At 39.4% G+C, this 22,449-nt stretch overlaps 1 protein-coding gene across 1 annotated transcript in view; it reads left to right on the top strand.

Annotated features, from left to right (window-relative positions):
* The first annotated feature begins 6,443 nt into the window (after positions 1–6,443).
* LOC138947652 (uncharacterized) overlaps positions 6,444–22,449 on the top strand; it is a 185,347-nt gene continuing 169,341 nt past the window's right edge. The window contains exon 1 of the mRNA XM_070319175.1: positions 6,444–6,613. Within this exon, the coding sequence (XP_070175276.1) occupies positions 6,598–6,613 (16 nt within the window). The 5' untranslated portion in view covers positions 6,444–6,597. The remainder of the gene's footprint in view (positions 6,614–22,449) is intronic.

Below are 22,449 nucleotides of genomic sequence, written 5' to 3'. Positions count from 1 at the left end.
TCAGCTGAGACTTCAAACTTTCGTTAAAATCATGAGTTTAGCTAACCATCCAAACTAAAAGTATAGTTCGTCGAAATCCAGTTCAATTAGGTATCAAATCGCCTTAAGAATACAGTTCAGCTTGGGGTTTGTTATTTTGTGAACACAAACCAGGAATACCTTAAAATAAACGTTTGAGCGCTGAGTTACTCAAATTGAAAACAGATGTATTTTGAGTAGGAATCCCAGACTGTAATTCTCACTGTGACGCAGTTTGCGACTCCTAGTTTGCGTCCTACCTTTTGATCCGGAGCATTCCATGCGCTAAATCCAGAGATACAAATTTGAAATTGTGCCGAGAGTCACAGAGTTCATTTTGGGGGTTGAATAGATGACATCACACACGGAGAAGGTCTTAGAATTAGTGTTTGAGCGTTCTATTTTTCAAATCTGAATGCTGTGTTTGATAGTCATAGCAGACCGTAATATTCTCCAACGTACATTTCGTTGTGTGTGTTATTCGAATCGTTTTAGCCCTCTATGGCACGGATTTTGTGTGCGTTAGCTGGACTGTTTGTTTGACTTCCTCAATCCAACGGTCTTGATCTGCTTTGACGATTGGGTATCTATAAAAACTAAATAAATAATAATGACGACCGTAAGTCAGTAGGGCCTACCCCGCCTGACAGGAGAGCTGGACACTCGTTGATAAAACTTCATTTAATTATTTGGCATAGTTTTGGAGCAGTAATTAGCAAATCATTGCAAGTGATTCTAAATTACAGTACAGCGAATGTCCCTTTAACCTTTTAAGGTCCAAATCGTCAGAAAACTTTCCAAAATGGCGGCTTAGACAATATATCTTTAAACTCTTGTGTAAAAACAACACAGGCATGTTTTTTGACAATAGAGTGAATATATAAGTACCAGAGTGAACTACTTTATGTTTTGTGTGTGTATCAATTTCATTGACTAATATTCCTTTTTAATATAGACTTGCGGATTTACCTACGTAAGCGATACTCTGTTACTTAAGATTGTCGCAGAAATTAACTTACTCATTTGGTAACAATCGAAACCCATAATATTAGTCCATCGCTTGCCTTTGTTGGTCCAGAAAAATAATCCGATTTAGTCTTGAGTCAATTTAAAAAAAAATTCCAACCATAAGCCAAAATCTCTAATGAGATTAAACAAAATACTACAAGAATTACAAACATTTAAAACATGTACAATATATACGAATAATAATAATATAAAAGGCCATACTGATCAATGATAGCTTATGCTCACGTGGGTCAATTGAGGGCTTGCAGAACACTGTCATCCGAACCGCCAGTCTTGCGTGGGGTTGTCGCACCGTCAGATCAAATTGCCGCTGCTGCCACAGTTATCTGGGGAAGCACCACAGAACAATGTCCCCCGGAGTGCAAGGTGAAACGTATCTTATATTAGTTTCGTATTGAACGCTACGTCTATTTCTGAGGTGACAAACGTGCAGATTAATATTCTCTCAGGTACAAACCAAACAATTATCAAATGACGTGAAACGATCTGTGTGAGAGAGTTTGGGGTGGGAGTGTTGCCAATTCGGAATATACCATAAGAACAAGATATCTCAAGAACGTGATCATCCTCTTAACGGCTTTACCCATGCGCATCCATGCACAAGTATGTACTTGACTTAAACCATGCATGAAAAGCACCAAATACATGTCCATCGATGCATGATATCTCGGTTTCTTCTGCGTTGGGTTTTTCAAAAATTCCAGAACATTTCGTCCATTCAATAACCACACCAGCCAAGATCAAAAGTCGTTTCGCTCCATTTGATCAGTCAGTATGTGGCGTATCTTCTTCGTGGTAATTTTCGCAAAATAAGATTTTTAACTTGCATGCACACGCACGTTTCAGCGGTAGTGATTCCCGTCTAACAGCCTCGACGAAAAGATATCATGTTGATATAATGGACTTCATGAAAGTTTACATACACATTTCTCCAGATAATATCCCCAAGACCATTGTTTTTCCTCTTTTTTTTTTATAAATGTCTTTGATGACGATAAATGTCTTTAATGACGCCATACCCGGCTTTTCGTGAAAGTTGTGGCGGCACTGTCACGCCCTAATTTTTCAATCAAATCGATTGAAATTTTGGTCAAGCAATCTTCGACGAAGCCCAAACTATTGGATTGCATTTCAGCTTGTAACATTACAAAATAATTCATGAGTTCGGTTAAAATCTCACAATTCTAATTGAAATTAAAATCTTTACTAAAAACAAAAAACAAAAACAAGCACAGGTTTTTTTTATCTCTAATTAAGGCATGTTCAAACAACACCTGGTTTATACACAAAAATTATTCCGTGCGCAGGAGCTTTTTAACGCTATCTTATTGATCTATGTTCACTTTTGTGATTATTTAACGCTTCGGCGTATAATTCTAATTAAGTGATGAGGGATGAATTCCTCCACGACTGTCTATACCTGGTTGAAAAATATGCGTTTTTACGATTTTTGTAGAGTGTAAAAGTGACACGTTTGCCTGCGATCACGACTCACTTCATCCCTGCCCCGTATTAAACAGTTTACTATGCATTAATCGTACAGCCAATACGATATCGGGCGGGGACGTAGCTCAGTTGGTAGCGCGCTGGCTTTGTAGCCAGTTGGTCGCTATCAGCATGGGTTCGATCCCCACGTTCGGCGAGAGATTTATTTCTCGGAGTCAACTTTGTGCAGACTCTCTTCGGTGTCCGAACACCCCCGTGTGCACACATGCGCACGAAAAAGATCCCACGTTCACAGCGAAAGTCTCAGGGCTTGGAAAACACGAAGACACGCATGCATCATCTCTCGTCTCCGATTATCATGATCGTATTTCGATACTTTGACGAGACAAACCCAATGCTGGTGTGTCAAAGAAGACAGCCACAGCGGGCTTGTTCGAATCAAAGTATCACACCATATCTTCAACATATTACCAATACCTGTCCCAATATAGACCAGTTGGTCTAAGAGGACGTTAAACCCTAATAGTCAGTCAATACGATATCCTGTACGAATCTGTTTTTCTTTTTGATGTACCTTATCTGGTTCTCATTTAACAGCAATTTGAAAATGACGAAAAAAACACGTACAACAGTGGACGCGACTGTGGCGCGTTTCTTTTCCCTCCTTTACTCCAAATTAACATGATACAACTGAGTGTGCGAGTCAAAATAATTTGATTTAGTTTATTTGTTACAGTTCGGTAAGAACGTTAATTAAAGGACAAAAAGAAATGTTAAAAAACTATCCAAACCTGACAGAGAGAAAATAAATGACATTTTCAATTTGCATGTTAAGAGGACTATTAAACATGTTTTTGAAAGCTTGAGCGATAGTCATAGGTTACTAGAGTTTGAACCCGTCCGTGACTGCTACTGACAACAGTGATCGCAAGACAATCCTTTCCCCCGGGCCAAATCACGCAAAACACATCTTAATAACAGGTGTCCAGTGGACTGTGATTTGACAAATTGGCTGAAAAACACCAGTTATATGCGATCAAAAGTGTGACGGACGGACCGACAGTTGCCTGTTAATAATGTAGATTTTCAGTAAGTTAATTAATAAATGACTGAAACCAGTCTTTATCTTTTCTTTTCTTTTGTACTTGTTGAAGGTGGTCCATATTTGGGGACACACTTTATTATACTTTGAGATTTTGCTAGTATTTTTGTTTGAGCTAAAAAGATGAGGCCAAATCTGCAGAAATGTAACAATTACAGTATTTGATGTCTTATTTACAGCAAATTTGGTACGTAATCAGCTAGGCCACATGTAAGGCATGTCACAGTATGAGGTAGAAAGTTCCATAGAACTTTGATTCTTTTACAGTCGGTACTTTAAATCTTGTTCAATCTTTACAAAAGATTAAAAAATGTGCCTTGTCCCGGAACAAAAAAAAATCAAACACACAAATTAAATGAAAGAGAGAAAAAAACACGAGAAAAAACACCAGCCCGAGCATTAGAACAGCCTTAAGCTATGTTTTCAAATAGCGACGCGGCGGCGGCACGATGGCGAAAAACACGCGATGCCGCTAGCGAATTTTGCTGTGAGTGTTTCCATTAAAAGCGGCGCGGCAGTTGGATTTTTGTTCTTTCTGGCTTGACTTCTTCTTATAAATCGGTCAAAAACTCACACAACCATACAGTAATTAAGAGAAACTTTATTTGAAGCTACTTATGTTGGTTACGAAAATTGAAAAGACGAGAAATGTAAGAAAAACACTCATTTGTTTCAACAAAATGCTCAAAAAGCGGAACGAACACGGTGCCTTTGACAACCTTTGAGGGAATTCTTGCTGTTCAGCTCAGGGAATACATGTATTTGAGGGAAAAAAAAGTCAAAATAGATTATAAAACGCCCACTTTGGACGCGAATATCGAACGGCTGCAATTTGTTTCGCTCCCTGGAGCGAACAAAATCTTGACGCCAAACCGTCGCGAGGTACGTCGCCGCCGCGCCGCCGTCGCGTCGCACATATGGAAACACGCGTTCTTTGTTACTACTGTTGCGATCGGTTTTGACGCTGCCGCCACCTCGCCACAACCATCGTGCCGCCGTCGCGTCGCTATATGGAAACACAGCTTTATTGTAAACATTAGGAAGATGTACCAATATCTTTGTTCAGTCAATCGCGGCGCTTACATATTACTCTACATGCATATGTTTCAGAGTAAGTAACGTTTACCTTTTCAGATACCTTTTTTTTTAGATAGGGGTAATGGTGCTTTTTGCAGATTGGCACAAAGATGTCTTGGTAGAATTTTTATTATTTGGTGATATATAATGTTATATTGTGTGTACTCAGATTTGCTTCTTTTTACATTTAGTCAAGTTTTGACTAAATGTTTTAACATAGAGGGAGAATCGAGATGAGGGTCGTGCTGTATGTATGTATGTGTGTGTGTGTGTGTGTGTGTGTGTGTGTGTGTGTGTGTGTGTGTGTGTGTGTGTGTATGTGTGTGTGTGTGTGTGTGTGTACAGCGATCTTCATGAAAATTTACATGAGAGTTCCTGAGTATGATATCCCCACACTTTTTTTTTGTGATAAATGTCTTTGATGACGTCATATCCGGCTTTTTGTGAAAGTTGAGGCAGCACTGTCACGCTCTCATTTTACAACCAATTTTGTTGACAGTTTGGTCAATCAATCTTCGACAAAGCCCAGACTTTGGCATTAAATTGCAGCTCGGAAGCTCAAAAATTAGTTATTTAGTTTGCTCATTAAAGTTGTAATTAAAATCGATTTTTCGCAAACAGATTTAAAATGGATTGCATCGTATTCTGAATCTAAAAAAATGATATATATGTCATGTTTACTCTTAAAATGTGATCACAATTAACGAAACTAGGTTAATTACTAGTACGATTAAAACTTAAGAAATCGATCCAAAAATGATTTCATATATCTTGTTCTTTATCATTTCCTGATTTCAAAAACATACAGATATAATATGTTGTTTTCAAAACAAGCTCAGAAAGTTAAAAAGAAATACAGAAAAGCGCGCTTTTCTTCTTAGCGCAACACGCTACCGCGCTATACTGGCTCGTCAATTTCACTTCGTTTTGCACGTGAAAAGTGAGCGATATCCTTGTTGCGAGGATTTACAAAGCTGTATTGTCTGGGTGAAAAAATGCAGTGCGTTCATATTCATTCCGTGAGTTCGACAGTTTGACTAAATGTAGTAATTTCGCCTAATTGTGCTTTTTTTTTTTTTTTTTGGGGGGGGGGGGGGGGGTAAAGTTGTGTAGATGTTTCAGCAAATATCATAACGCCAATTGAGGAACCGATCTAAATCTAGCCTTAAAAAAAGTCACTATCATCGACCATATCTGAAAGACACGTTACAATAATTCAAATAGAAACACATAATTACTCAACTTAAAAAATAGATTATTATTTTGATTGTAATTAATCGGTTAGATACCCCATCCTTTTATCCAACCCTGCTTGATATGTCAGCATATTCAAAAGTCATGTCGTCAGTAGATTTATCTATTTTGTTCACACTATGAAAATATCACAGGCCGAAAAATCAGCTCTTTTTGTCAATCGGTGTCATATCTATTTAAACAGTAGTTGTAGCGCTAACAGTATAACGGGTGTAAAGTGATATTTGTACGCTACCAGTTTAGCCCGCTGAACCCTGCTCAAGTCGTGTCCCGTCAGTGGCAACCAATGCACACTTTAATCAAGCGTTTAACAGTCAGTGGGCTTGCGTAATGAGATGTAAATGCGATACGCGGCATAATAAGCAAAAGAACAGGCCCCGCGTCTTTCATTTTTGGATGAGATCAATACCAGAAAATGTATCTTAGAGTTAGTGTTGTTGTCAGGTAGTGGCAATGCTGTGATTGGATGGGTATGAGCTAGCCCAGCCTATATAACCCTCGAGTTTACCCTGGATGGTCTGACTGTAGACTACAGCGCACCGTGGCTCATAAACGTTGTGCAAATTGCGCATGCCACAGGCCGGTGTGTAAATGACTTGGTCTGGCTAACGTAACTGCCACATCCCCTCTCTCTCTTCGGCTGCTACCCAGTGACCATCAAAGCGTCCGGAATGGCGGGAACCGGCGGTGAGATCTTATTTCTCTCTTTTTTCTTTTCTTTTTTTCATGATCACGGGGTTTTTCAAATTGATAATTGCACATTTCTCACTTTTGTTTCTTTATTGTTTAGGGTTGACAATATGATGTAGTTCCAAGTTTGGCGGCACACATGTTCCTTCGCTTCTCTGGCCTTTTGTTCTCAAGGTTTTTCACTTGTAATCAGTTATGTGCATTTGTGTCCCTGGATGGTATTTTTACAAAGTAGATGTTGTGTTGTTGTAAGTTGATAGTTTTAGTTACAATGAAATAATGATAATGATGGCAGCTTCATAAGCGCGAACCACGTTGGTTTTTTTTAGAATGTATATGCATGTATATGTTGAAATAGCGCGTTTTTATTTTCTTGTTTATTCATAACGCGCGGAGACCAAAGATCTACGTGGTTCGCGCTTATGAAGCTGCCATCATTATCATTATTTCATTGTAACTAAAAATTTAGTTTCTATCAATATGCTGATGATAGGCATAGCAGTTCTACAGTAGTTAATTTCAAGACCAACCGTTGTTAACACTGAACACATTTTAATGCGCGTTGTTTGTAAAAAAAGAAAAGTGTTTGGGTTTGGGCGATACTTGTGAACGGTGCTACACCAAACCACTAAACTGGTGGTCGTTAGCTGAGGCCAAAGTATATCAGGTATGACTTCCCGAGCAGAACATATGCCTGTTAGCGGACTCTAAAAAAAACTATTGCCATGGAATCCTTCTAATATAGCCATCAGATGTAACATTTGTAAACGCCCATAACTGACTGTGGTACTACTGACTTCTGTTTGCGGTGTTGTGTTTAGAAAAGAATACACTAAATTTATACTCAACTAAAAAGTTAAGGAACCCTGATATAAAGTCTGAAACGCAATATTTAAAATGTCATTACAATTCATTGAAGTGCTAGAATAACATTATTTATGTTTTAAGGGACAATATCTAACAAGAAAACTGTCTCAAATCACCCCAAGAGCTATACAGTTCAGGTTTGGGGTTGTAATTATGTGACCACACATCAGTAATACTGAAATTGAAAACGGCTGTGGAATCCCAGACTGTAATTCTCATTGTGACGTTCTTTGCGCAAGTCATAATTTTCGTCTTACCTTTCGACTCTTGGGTATTTCATGCGCTATTCCTAGAGATACAGATTTGAAATTCAGCCGAGAGGTACAGTGTTCGTTTTGGGAGTTGAATAGATGACAACACCCACGAGGAAGATCTTTGACTGAATTAGTGTTTGAGCGTTCTAATTTTCAAATCTGAATGCTGTGTTTGGTAGTCATTGCAGACCGTGATATTCCCAACAGACATTGTGTTTGTTTCTGTTATGCGTAGCGTTTTAGTCCTGTATGGCACGGAATTTGCATGCGTAAGCTAGACTGTAGGTTTGACTTCCTCAATCCAACAGTCTTAAAGCCCCAGTATGTCTCAAATGGTTTTCAAAACGATTTAAATCTTCTAATGAAAAAAGCCGTTCTAACCTTATGGAACACACTGGCAATAGCATTTAATAGCATTAAATAAACAGTTCGTTTAAATTGCTATTTAGCTCGCGTAAACCACACACCAGATTTCGTGGTTTATCAAACCCCTGAGCCATCGTGAACCAGTGTGATCCACTTTCCTTTTTTTTTACAATTTAGTCGTCAGTTTGTGATTTCAATGCGACTGACTGTATCTGCAATAGCACGTTATTGTGTACCTCTGATTCTAAAACGCAGCGGCTGGCTTCAAAGAAAGCGAGCGCTTTGCAGAAAAATTGTCTGCTTTGAGACACGACCTTTCGTGACCCTGCTTCCGGGCTATCTTTTTTCAAACTTTCAAAACTTCGAATTGTACTGATCTTGTCTTGATGAAAAAAGAAATCTTTTATGATTTAAGAATGTTTGTGTTACAAGCTGTCAATTTATTATTTAGATTTTAAAAGTTAGTTCTAGCACCAAAACGAGGTGCCTGATTGTAGATCAGACGGTCCACGAAAATAAATTCTTTGAAAAATTTCGACAGAAAGCAGCCAAGATGTTCCCCGGTTCGGTGAGCGTTCACATGGAAGGATGTTTGTACTGTTTGTAAAAGCCTGGCAGTATCTGTGATGGTTTACGGGAGGCTTACTGTGCCTTTAATCTGCTTTGACGAATTTGAATGAAAACTAAATAAATGAAATAATGGTGACCGGAAGTCCGGATTCCTGACAGGCGAACTGGGCGAAGCAAACCGCTCGCTGATTAAAATTCATAAATTATTTGGCATAGTTTCGGACTAGTTTTGAACAAATCATTGTAGGTGTTTCTAAATTACAGTACAGCGAATGCCCCTTGAACTTGTTAAGATCCAAATCGCCAGAGAACTTTCCAAAATGGCGCCTTAGGTATACTATCTTTAAAGTAATGAGGACTTGTCCCCATGTTACTTACCCAACTGAAAATATGTCCCAGTTGAGGACATTCAGGTTTAAGAAGAACGACAAATAAAAAATAAAGGGACACAGAACCCAAACGCACGCTCTCTCTCTCTCTCTCTCTCTCTCTCTCTCTCTCTCACACACACACACACACACACACACACACACACACACACACACACACACACACACACACACACTGTGTGTGCCGGTGACATAGACGAATTCTACTGAGCGGGGGACGAAATATCACTCATGGAAAACCGTGAGATAATTGGGGGCGAGATGGGAGGGGATGAGATGGGAGGAGGCGAGTCGGAACATCACTCACAAAAGCTGATGATCAACACAACATCCAACTCTCTCTCTCTCTCTCTCTCTCTCTCTCTCTCTCTCTCTCTCTCTCTCTCTCTCTCTCTCTCTCTCTCTCTCTCTCTCTCTTTCTCTCTCTCTCTCTAACTCTCTCTCTCTCTCTCTCACTCTCACTCGCCCCCCGAGTTTATACCAACACTACGACAATGGCAGCTTGCCCATTTCAGTCCTTTATTTGGGTGAATGGACAGGCAATAGAAAAAAATACATCAAAAGACATTCTGATACACACAAATAATAATTCTTCCACACCAGAATGCCATTATTCCACGTAAACTGAAAGTGTAATCTGATATCCTGAATACGGATATTACCACAACATTAAATATTCGAGTTTGCAATGCAACAGTCAGTTACATCCACACTCTGAAAGAAGTCAGTCAGACTTATACAAATACATTATAACCAATTAAACCAATGTTAACAACAACTGTATATATCATCAATTTTACTTAAACAGTGTAATTCTGAAAATGTTTTACATTAATTGAACACATTTGGTGGCACATCGCTCTCGGGAGGAGGAATGGGAGGAGGCGGTTAATGCGAAAAAAAAAACCCACAAGGAATTGAGAACAGAAACTTACTTTCTCCAGTTCCGTTGGTAATGTCAACAACGGCTATGGGGCATGCGCAGTATTACCCAAAATAGCTGTACGCTCCTGCTTGGTGCATATTCTACCCCATCCTGAATGATTCTACCCACCAAGAGCGATGTGTCCATTCCGCAGCAAAAAATCGTCTACTACAGAACGGGGCCCATACAACCACACAAACCCCCTTGCACTTTCAGTAGTGTAAAAACAGTGTTACGCCTCGCAGCGTTTTTCACTGACATCCTTGAAAATAGATACCCACAGAGTAAATATATTATACTCTCTCTTGCACTCCTATTTTAGGCGTGTACAGGGTGACCCCAAAAAATGCAACCCAAAAAAATGTTCATTATTTCTACATCTGTTGACCGAATTACTTCATATGTGGAGGACATAAACTTCAGCTTATGCATGACCCTTCCACAAAGTGGCAATGTAGTAGATCAAATGGTCTGACTTTTGTGCGATTTAAAAAAAAAAGTGCCAAATTCGGGGATCGACTCAATAGTACGAAATTTGAAATTGAGCGGTAGCCAAACTAACCCGATTTAAGCCCTCAAGATTGTTACCTGTGGGGTACTTCGAATGACAACATTAGACAATCAGTGACTTGAATACAGCAATTACAGGCATTATCAGGGCATTTCCCATTGATATTGATGAATGCGTTCATGTCATTGATGAATTTTGCGCGACATTGCGCAAGTGTACCTTTACAACGAAGGGGTTACTTTTTCTAGTCATTTGAGTTAAGCAAACATTTGCATGGTTGTTGTGCATGAACTTCAGTTCGTTCACGACCATTCTACAAAGTTTCGAGTCTGTATGTAAAATGGTCCGACATTTTCCTTTTCTCAAAAATGTGTTCCAAATTACACCTCCGAAATTGTCAATGGCACGAAAGCTTTCCTGTCTAGGGATTGCCATGAACCTAGCTGTAACTACTTTCTTCAGGTCACCGATGATCTAGGGGGTAAAAGAGGTGTTTGTGTATACTCAGACATTCAGAAAATCCAAAAGGTAAAAGTCTGGAGGTTTTAAATTAGGTAAGTATTTCTACCGCTCAATGTCAAACCTCGTTCTGTTGAGTCGATCGCCGCATTGAAAACTTTGTTTTAAATTGGACAAATGTCAGACCATTTAATCTCTAAAATCGCCTCTTCAGTTGTGGAAGAATCATGCATAGACTGATGTTTATGTCCCCCAAATATGTAGAAATAATTAGCATTTTTGAGGGTTGCATTTTTGGGGGTCACCCTGTACTGTACATTCAAAACAGATCATCCATGCCTTCACCCTTCACCCGACCACTCCCGCTCCGGGGTATCTGATACGAAAAGTGATACGCGCCACCCAACCCCTCTTCACCAATCTTTTGTCCGCTGACAGTGACACCAAAAACTCTCCCGTCCTCCCGATCCCCCCCCCCCCCCCTTCTGCATGCACGAACGAACACGCCCGAACAAAACACGCCACCAGTTTATTGGATGGCCGTGGCATTGATCTAGTTCCTGGTACCCGTATCAAGACAAGTTACTGCTTGAAATGGAACAGACACGAGAGTTATTAGGGTAACTGATACCCTTGCACCAACAAAACAAAACGGACCCCCTGTCGTGGCTCAGCGACTGGGGAAACAAAATGCAGTCTTTTCCGCCAGGGCAAACGGGGTGTACATTTCGCAAATATGTTTTTTGTGTGTCGCAATTGTGTGCGCAAGGCTTGATATCGATCTCACCATGGAACGGGTGGTTTAGGCAATTACAGTCCGGGCTGATGCTATGGAATTAGTAGAGAATGCGTATCAGATCTCACCAATTTGATCATTTGTACCGAAAGAACAGTGGGTATGTGTGTGTGTGTGTGTGTGTGTGTGTGTGTGTTTGTGTGTGTGTGTGTGTGTGTGTGTGTGCAGTTTGCTATTGTACATCGCCGTGAGCTCCGGTGAGAAGGGGCGATTAGTAAGTGTTCATGATCATATTATTATATTAAAGGCACAGTAAGCCTTCCGTAAACCATCACCTATACTGTCAGGCTTTTACACACAGTACAAACACCCTTTCATTAAACACTCACCTCTTTTGAACATCCTAGGTGTCCTACGTAAAGAGCGAGCAATTTTCAAAGAATTAATTTTGCGGAGAGAGTGTCAGAGACAATCGGACCGTGGTGCGTTTTGGCGCTAGACCTAACTTTTAAAATCTAAATAATAAATTGACAGCTTAATTGTTACACAAACATTCTTAAATCATAAAAAGAATTCCTTTTTCATCAAGACAAGATCAGTACATTTCGAAGTTTTGAAAGTTTGAAAAAAGAAAAGCCCGCGGGAAGCAGGGTCACGCAAGGTCGTGGTTCTCGTAGCAGACGACGGTTTATACCTATCGTCAGTTCCTCTGAAAAGTCAAAAGCCATCGCTAGAGTTCTTGTGAACCACAGCCGTTTGTTTCGTGCATAGTCAGAGGTACTTAATAACGTGCTATTGCAGATAAGCTCACAGCGAGTCGCATTCAAATTACTAACTGACGACTACATTGTGAAAAAGGGAAACTTGATCACACGGGTTTACGATGGCTCAGGGGTAAGATAAACCACGCAAAAATAAATTCTTTGAAAATTGCTCGCTCTTTACGGAGGGCACCTAGGATGTTCCCGTTTGGTGAGCGTTCAAATGGAAGGGTGTTTGTACTGTGTGTAAAAGCCTGACAGTATCTGTGATGGTTTACGGGAGGCTTACTGTGCCTTTTACACAAGTGTTAAATAATTCCAAAGCTGCATTCATATCAGATTCAATCATATTTTGGGCAGACTCTAACCTTGCACACGTATCATCTGCACACATCAAATTCACATACGTTTCTGCTTTCCTGCTATCCCAAACATACTTTTCAATAAAGCAGTCTGCATTCTCGCGCATATCATAATAAACATTATCACATGGGAATGTAACATGAAATTCAACTGGCATATGATCTGACTCAATCCGGCCAGCCACCAACAGCTCGCTCGAAGACAGAGTAATTGCAAATAATAATAATAATAATAATAATAATAATAATAATAATAATAATAATAATAATAATAATAATAATAATAATAATAATAATAATAATTTAAATAAAAATAAATCATTTGACAACAAAAAATAATCATTAACACTATACTCCCCCTCTCTGACATGTAGGTAAAACAGCCCTGCAAATCCCCATTACACACACCATTAAGAATAGACAGTCCAAGTGCAGTGCACATATCTAACAAATATTTACCATAACTATTCAATATCTGATCTTGTGATTTTCGATTCCCGCAAACTGACTGACTTTTGCGCAATAAATCAAAAAGTCATGATCTTGTAATACAGGCTGGGACATATTGGATGTTCTGCTATTCAGGTCACCCGACAACACCACATAAACATCACCTTCTGTCAACAAACACTCAGTCAAACATTCTTCTAGTAAAGAAACATCATTATCCAGATCAAAGAACGAGTAATACGGCGAACCCTCGGGCGGAACATAAGCACACACATACAATATATCCTTAGCGGCAATTCCAAAGAGGATTTTATCAAGGATAAAAACAATGAAGTTAGAACATTCAACATCAAGTTCACGCACAAAGAGAACAAACTCATTTCTTATTAGGCACAATACACCGCCTGACCGTCGGCCATGCTTGGTAAACTTCGCTGCGGATTTAACAAAAAGTGAATAACCATCAAAAACAGTTGACGTGAATTCATCCATAAACGTTTCTACAAGGCAAACAAAATCGAAACTCCCTACATAATTTAACAATTCTGTGTCGGTTAATTTGGAATACAAGCCATTAACATTCCACTGTAACAATGAAAAGGGCTTATTCACCCTTCGACTGACTTTATGCGGGAGTCACACATACACGACGCACGGCCAGCGCACTCAAAAAATCGCAATTTTGGCCAGTGCGTTGTTGTTCGCTGGGTGTGCGTCATTATTCGTTACTCGTTCGTCGAGCGCGCTGGATCACCGCTATGCATTCGTTGTCATTCGCTGTGTGTGTTAGGGGTTTTGAGCATGCACAAAAATGTGCGCGGAGCTCGACGCATGAATGTACACGCCAGAAGCACGGGGGATAACCGGTCATAAGCGGGACTGAGGCTCTACGCGGGGCCTGACACGATTGAAGGCACGTTTTGTCAGTTTTCTTGGATTTGTTTGATTTACGTCGGGATTTAAAGTAAGCTACAGATTCAGCGATGCCTTACATTGTTTCTTGATGCATAAAATGTCATAGAGCGGTTCATATGTGTCCGTAAATTACCATCAAAGCTGAACATGTCGGCGATCGAGCGCCGGAAATGGCTGTTCGATGGGTTTTGGAAGTAGAAATGTGCTTTATTTTACAAAATCAGCTCGTATTTGACGTCGGTTTGGGATTTTAATGGAAGATGGAGTCATTGAAGATGCAAACAAGTGCTATTTCGGGGGTAGAATATATCGACCGACCCTGTAGACGAGAGGCGGTCACATGTGAGAGATGATCGTACGCGGGGCTGCCGACCGCGAATGGAACAGCAGATTCATAATTTGTTTTGATCAGTAACATACACTAACAGTCTTTTTTGCAATCTGAAATGTTTAAATGTAATGATATCAAAGGTTTGTAGCAAAAACTAATGTATTACTATTATTTTTTTTACTGAATTTCAAACATACATTTACCCCCAATTTTTCCTGTTTTTTCCCACTTTTTTTGTGTGTGATCAGAAAAGCTTACATTTGATAACAAAATATTTGTTTTCTTTTTATTTGAAGTAATAAAACATGTACAATAAAGTTACTTCTACGTTGTGGAACACTCTTTTGTTTAAAAAATGTATGTTAAAGTTTTGAAATTAACACTTAAAAATGTAGTTTCTTGTGACTGTTCACGTCATACTGAGCCAAGGGCTGTCCCTTTTCTTCTTTGCCCAAAGTAATCAAAATCAGGCAACCCAGAATGATGCTTCAGAACTACTCCTCGTAACAGGGGGTAGGATGGCAGTCAATAGACACAAGGATTTCATGATTAAAACTATTTTTTGTGTGTCGCAAAATTCACGTCACAAATGTCACAAGTAACAGCACTGCTGTTACTAATTAATTTCGTTTTCCAACAGCGAGAACGACATTTACATGAACCGCATATAGTAGTCTGTGCTGAAAAACAACATCCGTGAAGACGAGCGAAATGGCAGCAAGGCTTCACACCAAAATTACATGTCACAAGAAACAGCACATCCTTGTAAATCTATTACTTTATCTAATTTACTGCTTCTTTTGATCTAAAATGTTTCTGATCAAGACGTTAAACAAAACAAGTCGCGTAAGGCGAAAATACAATATTTAGTCAAGTAGCTGTCGAACTCACAGAATGAAACTGAACGCAATGCCATTTTACTCGTAGCATCGTCAGGCCACCGCTCATGGCAAAGGCAGTGAAATTGACAAGAAGAGCGGGGTAGTAGTTGCGCTAAGAAGGATAGCACGCTTTTCTGTACCTCTCTTTGTTTTAACTTTCTGAGCGTGTTTTTAATCCAAACATATCATATCTATATGTTTTTGGAATCAGGAACCGACAAGGAATAAGATGAAAGTGTTTTTAAATTGATTTCGACAATTTAATTTTGATAATAATTTTTATATATTTAATTTTCAGAGCTTGTTTTTAATCCGAATATAACATATTTATATGTTTTTGGAATCAGCAAATGATGGAGAATAAGATAAACGTAAATTTGGATCGTTTTATAAATTTTTAATTTTTTTTACAATTTTCCGATTTTTAATGACCAAAGTCATTAATTAATTTTTAAGCCACCACGCTGAAATGCAATACCAAAGTCCGGGCTTTGTCGAAGATTACTTGACCAAAATTTGAACCAATTTGGTTGAAAAATGAGGGCGTGACAGTGCCGCCTCAACTTTCACGAAAAGCCGGATATGACGTCATCAAAGACATTTATCAAAAAAATGAAAAAAACGTTCGGGGATTTCATACCCAGGAACTCTCATGTCAAATTTCATAAAGATCGGTCCAGTAGTTTAGTCTGAATCGCTCTACACACACACACACACACACACACACACACGCACACACACACACACACCACGATCCTCGTCTCGATTCCCCCTCTATGTTAAAACATTTAGTCAAAACTTGACTAAATGTAACAAAAGCACACGACTGCCTGTAATAATTGGCTCTGGATAATTTAAGATGTTTCTTGTGACAAGTCACAACACATGACGCTATGACTGGGGAATGGGGACAGCATGTTTCCACTGCATGTGAAGTGATTTTATGGAAAATATGCCAGGGGTACATCCTGATCCTGACATGTAGTTCAGCTTGCAAGAATGTTTTGCACATTTGAGGGTTGTTGCACTTAATTCTAAAGGGGATATTTTTAGAAATTCAGATACATGTAACATGTTTTAGATTTTACTGGGCTAACATAATCATGCAGGATTGAACATAATATGCCATCATACCTGGTTCCATCTCATTACAAAAGTATCTCTCCATATCCATCCCAGCCTGTACAGATAATGAGAACAACTATTGTTATGCATGTTCAGCGTATGGCTTATTGCATTTGGACTTGCATTTTTTGTAGCACTGGATTGAACCGGGTAGTTACTTTATGTTTGGCATACCACAAAAAATAACAACTTCTTCCTGATCAAACTTTTTAATATCCCACTTTGTTCAAATTAACTTTGTTTAAAATTCAGTAAAAAAAAAAAATAGTAATACATTAGTATTTGCTACAAACCTTTGATATCATTACATTCAAACATTTCAGATTGCAATGAAAGCAGCTTTATTGGGTTTTTTCTCACAAATAAACTATGTGTGGATATTTTAAAAATGTCATCTGACAGGGAGCACCTTTTGGGAGTTGCCCATATGCATCATGTGTATTTTTGGTTCCTCAAATAAGTTTGACAGATTTTATTTGTACATATTATATGTGTAGTAACAATATCAGTTGGTAACGTTAAAAGGTATGTTACTTTCAATTATTTTATGTTTTACTCAATCTTGGATTCCATAAATAAATACACATTCCAAACCTGTCTTATTGTTTAGCTTGTGTGTGTGGAATGGTATGTAAGAGAGAGAGAGAGAGAGAGAGAGAGAGAGAGAGAGAGAGAGAGAGAGAGAGAGAGAGAGAGAGAGAGAGAGAGAGAATTGAATTGAATTGAACTTTATTTAACAAGGATTAAGATTTAAGGCTACGCCTTTTCTTACAATCTGTCCTTGGGACGCATAGACACACAATTATATAATTAAAAAATTAAAAATTAAAAAGTTAAAAAGTTAACCAACAAAAGGAGGTCGGAAAACGTGATAATAAAGATGATGATGATGATGACGATGATGATGATGATAATGATGATGATGATGATAATGATGAAGATGAGGCATGAAGAGCATACATATGGGGTTATTCATAAAATCAAATGCATACTATGCAGGTAATTATAAATACAAGCTGGTAGCAATCGAACATGTAGAAATAGTGTAACAAAAATATGTTCAGAATATACAATGCACAGAGAGAGAGAGAGAGAGAGAGAGAGAGAGAGAGAGAGAGAGAGAGAGAGAGAGAGAGAGAGAGAGTGTGCATGTTCTGATGATTGTTTAGATTAAAATAATAATTTCTAAAAAAAACAAAGACTGTTAGTGTATGTTACTGATCAAAACAAATTATGAATCTGCTGTCCCATTCGCGGTCGGCAGCCCCGCGTACGATCATCTCTCACATGTGACCGCCTCTCGTCTACAGGGTCGGTCGATATATTCTACCCCCGAAATAGCACTTGTTTGCATCTTCAGTGACTCCATCGTCCATTAAAATCCCAAACCGACGTCAAATACGAGCGGATTTTGTGAAATAAAGCACATTTCTACTTCCAAAACCCATCGAACAGCCATTTCCGGCGCTCGATCGCCGACATGTTCAGCTTTTATGGTAATTTACGGACAAATATGAACCGCTCTATGACATTTTTTGCACCGAGAAACAATGTAAGGCCGCATCGCTGAATCTGTAGCTTACTTAAATCCCGACGTAAATCAAACAAATCCAAGAAAACTGACAAAACGTGCCTTCAATCGTGTCAGGCCCCGCGTAGAGCCTCAGTCCCGCTTATGACCGGTTATCCCCCGTGAAAAGGACGCCAGACACACGCGGAGCACACGCTGTGTATTAGTTGTCAACTCGCTAGCTTCTACAGTGGGAACCCCCCTTTACGATCTAAAAACATCTGAGAAAATCAGGTCTTAAAAAGAAGCGAGTCTTAAAATGAGAGTAAATCTACAGAGGATTTGAACAGAAAATCTTAAAAACAAAGGTCTTAAAAGGGACGAAGTCTTAAATTGAGGGTCTTTACACGGGGGTCGCACTGTACCAAGGGTCTTTACACGGGGGTCGCACTGTACCAAGGGTCTTTACACGGGGGTCGCACTGTACCAAACAGCGATAAAAGTTGGTCGCACAACAACGCGTTAATGTTCAATGCGCGGGCCGTGCGTCGCGTATATGTGACCAAACCGCGACAAAAGTTGGGCGCACAACGACGCACTGATCTTATTTTCCATTTTTGATTAATTTTCAATGGGCGGGCGCGCCACGCGTCGGGTATGTGTGACTCCTCCCTTACAGCTACTAACATTTGTGGCGTGTTTTCATTCACAACACGCATTTCTAGGTTTGCTGTCAAAATAGGATTCCTATCTGACCCCTGACCCACTGTGTCACTCACTCTCGCACTGCTTTCACTGTCACAGTTTACCGACACGCTGTCGTCAACATTTGTTATTGCTAACACAGTCCGTTTTTTCACGTGCGCTCACCGCGTTGTCCAAAACTACACGTAACACCGGTGTCTTTCGGATGTCCGCATTATTCCCACGTGCGAAATACTGCTTAGCCCCAGTCACTACACTGTCACAACAATGGGCACGAGCTTCCCTGACACGCTGTAAAACCGGTGTCACTTTTGCACTATGATTCCCCGGACAAATCAAAAACTTACCAACTGAAGTTTTCCTTCCCTATTTCCGCTCATGCAGATGATCGTCTTCATCAACCACACATTTCTTCCCATTGATGACTATAGGTGGTCGTATATCATTGTCGCCTTCTTGCCATTTCTCTGAGCCGCCTTCAGATGTGGAGTGAGATTCTTCCTGATGTCTCTCGATCACACGTTGAGAGAAAACTTCACCAATAAAGATGTCGCTGCCTTTGAGCTTTCTTTTTGCTTTAAGAATCTGCTCCCTCGTATTCTTGAAAAAGCTGCAACATTGTGTCCTTTAAAGTCAAACTGTCGTTTAACTACCGCCCGGTATTTATTTTTACTGCCCAGTAATTTTTATTTATTTTCCCCCGGTATTAATGTGTGTCTGGCGGAAGGTCGGCAGCTACCAGAATTGGTTATTTTTAGAATAGGAGATTCCTCATGCTTGCTCCTCTCTACAAACAATATTTGAACAAGATTTATTCTTGAAAAAGCTGCATATACTGGCCTGTAAAACTCAATAAGTCCGCCAACTGCTAAGTGTTATTTATGAAACACCGGTAAGTCCTTACCGGGTTGTCTCCGAGCTGTAAAGTTAGAGGACCCATCCCCCTCCTGTAAAGTCGCTACCTGTCAGTAACTTCACCAACACTGTCCATTAAAACCGTCAAGTTTGAATAAATCTTGTTCAAATATTGTTCGTAGATTTATGTCCCTCATGGACACACATTGGTGTCATTTAAGCACCGATGCATTGCGGTCAAATACGAGCTTCTGCTCGCGAAAGATTTCAACCGATGCTCGATCATAACGGCGTGTTGCAAAAGCGTGCTTGCGTCTTGTTTAATACATTACAGTGGCGAGAGTTTGGTATTTGATTCCGTAGCCGAACGGTTATCGAATTCGCTTGATGCGCGATTGAGTCGTGTTCGAATCGCCATCAGGCCTTACTTTTTTTACTTTTTTTTTTTTTACTCTTTGTCATTAATTACACCCCCGGTATAGGGGTGTGTATAGGTTTCACTGGATGTGTTTGTTTGTTTGTTTGTTTGTGTGTTTGTGTGTTTGTGTTCGCATATATAGATCTCAAGAATGAACGGACCGATCGTCACCAAACTTGGTGAACAGGTTCTATACATTCCTGAGACGGTCCTTACAAAAATTGGGACCAGTCAAACACACGGTTAGGGAGTTATTGGTGGATTAAGATTAAGAGTGACATATTAATGGTCAAAGGCAAATAACCTTCTCAGTTGGTGGCAGTGAGAATGGTTATTTCCCTTTGACCAACGGGGGTGTTTTTCCTACCTCGACGTACCCTTTCGCAATGGACCCTGTGTTTACATTCTGACTTCTGACTTCTGACTTCTGACTTTTGACTTTTGACTTTTGACTTCTGACTTTTGACTTTTGACTTTTGACTTCTGACTTCTGACTTTCTCTCTTCTGACTTCTGACTTTTGACTTTTGACTTTTGACTTTTGACTTTTGACTTCTGACTTCTGACTTTTGACTTTTGACTTTTGACTTTTGACTTCTGACTTCTGACTTCTGACTTTTGACTTCTGACTTTTGACTTCTGACTTCTGACTTCTGACTTTCTCTCTTCTGACTTCTGACTTTTGACTTTTGACTTTTGACTTCTGACTTCTGACTTCAGACTTCAGACTTCAGACTTCTGACTTCTGACTTTTGACTTTTGACTTTTGACTTCTGACTTCTGACTTTCTCTTCTGACTTCTGACTTCTGACTTCTGACTTTTGACTTCTGACTTTCGACTTCTGACTTCTGACTTCTGACTTTTGACTTTTGACTTTTGACTTTTGACTTTTGACTTCTGACTTCTGACTTCTGACTTTCTCTCTGTCTCTCTGTCTCTACTTCTGACTTCTGACTTTCTCTCTTCTGACTTCTGACTTCTGACTTTTGACTTCTGACTTTCGACTTCTGACTTCTGACTTCTGACTTTTGACTTTTGACTTTTGACTTCTGACTTCTGACTTTTGACTTCTGACTTCTGACTTTTGACTTTTGACTTTTGACTTTTGACTTCTGACTTCTGACTTTTGACTTTTGACTTTTGACTTCTGACTTCTGACTTCTGACTTTCTCTCTTCTGACTTCTGACTTCTGACTTCTGACTTTCTGACTTTCTGACTTCTGACTTCTGACTTCTGACTTCTGACTTCTGACTTCTGACTTCTGACTTTTGACTTTCTCTCTGTCTCTCTGTCTCTCTGTAAGGACGGGGGTGTTTTTCCTACCTCGGAGGAATTTCTTGTTTTGTTTGTTTTTGTTTATTTTCTTCGTGTGCAAAAGAGTACGTTGTAATATCAAAATTGATTTAAAAAAATTAATTTTAGGCGAGAATGATTTTTATTTTTAAATTGATGGTTAACATGATATTACCGTTAACTACCTTGTATACGCCCACCCACCCTATGTACCAGTTTTGCCCAAAAGTGGGGGGTGGGCGTTTACTAGGTACTATACCCTTGGCAGGAGCGGGTCCTTAGCTAGAAAAATTGATATTATTTCACAAGATTGTACACCGTAAGGTGCCAAACTACTTACTTGCGATATTGCCACCATTAATATCAACTAATAATCCATATCGCCAGCGCAGACCTTTAGACAGGAAAGTTCCATCGCTTAACACTGAATTAAACAAAAACTCATTTCTCCCATCTACAACACAACTCTGGAGTTCTTTACCAGACTACATAAAGCACTTTTTGTCAAAAAACGATTTAAGTCCGCTGTGTTATTGGTATTCTGGAGATCGCATATCACAAACAATTCACTGTAAGCTCAGGCTATATATAAGTGATCTTAATAACGATCTAGTGAGACGACATGTTGCTACAGATGCATCTTGTGACTGCGGGTTTCCGTCCCAAACCGTAAAACACTTCCTATTAGGTTGTCCAAATTATCGCGAAGCACGTCAAGAAACCATATAATACATACCCTCCCTAACCACAGTATTCACCTCCCCCAACTTCTAAATGGAGACAGACAGTATTCTCTAGATTTGAACAGGAACATTTTTTCCAGAGTACACTCGTTCATTGAACGTTCAGGCCGCTTTGGGCAAACCAGAATCAATGCTCCACAAAGCCGGACAACAACTTTAATTTCTGCACAACTCCTACCCATCCCTCTTCTTTTTATTCCTTTTCTTCCCCTCCTTCCTTCCTCTTACTGTCTTTCTCTATAATGATTATGCAACGTTTATTATGTTATTATAATTTTGGATGATTAATGAGATGAGGATGATTATAATGATGATGCTTTGGATTTCCAATTTGGTTTATTTAGACAAATTGTTCAGCCGTTACCGCCTTACGTTATAATATCCATGCAGGAACACCACTATAAGC

The sequence above is a fragment of the Littorina saxatilis genome, linkage group LG14, assembly GCF_037325665.1.
Source record: "Littorina saxatilis isolate snail1 linkage group LG14, US_GU_Lsax_2.0, whole genome shotgun sequence".
Classification (NCBI taxonomy): Eukaryota; Metazoa; Mollusca; class Gastropoda; order Littorinimorpha; family Littorinidae; genus Littorina; species Littorina saxatilis.
Note: the sequence above shows the minus strand (reverse complement) of the source record. Positions and strands in the feature narration are given on the sequence as shown.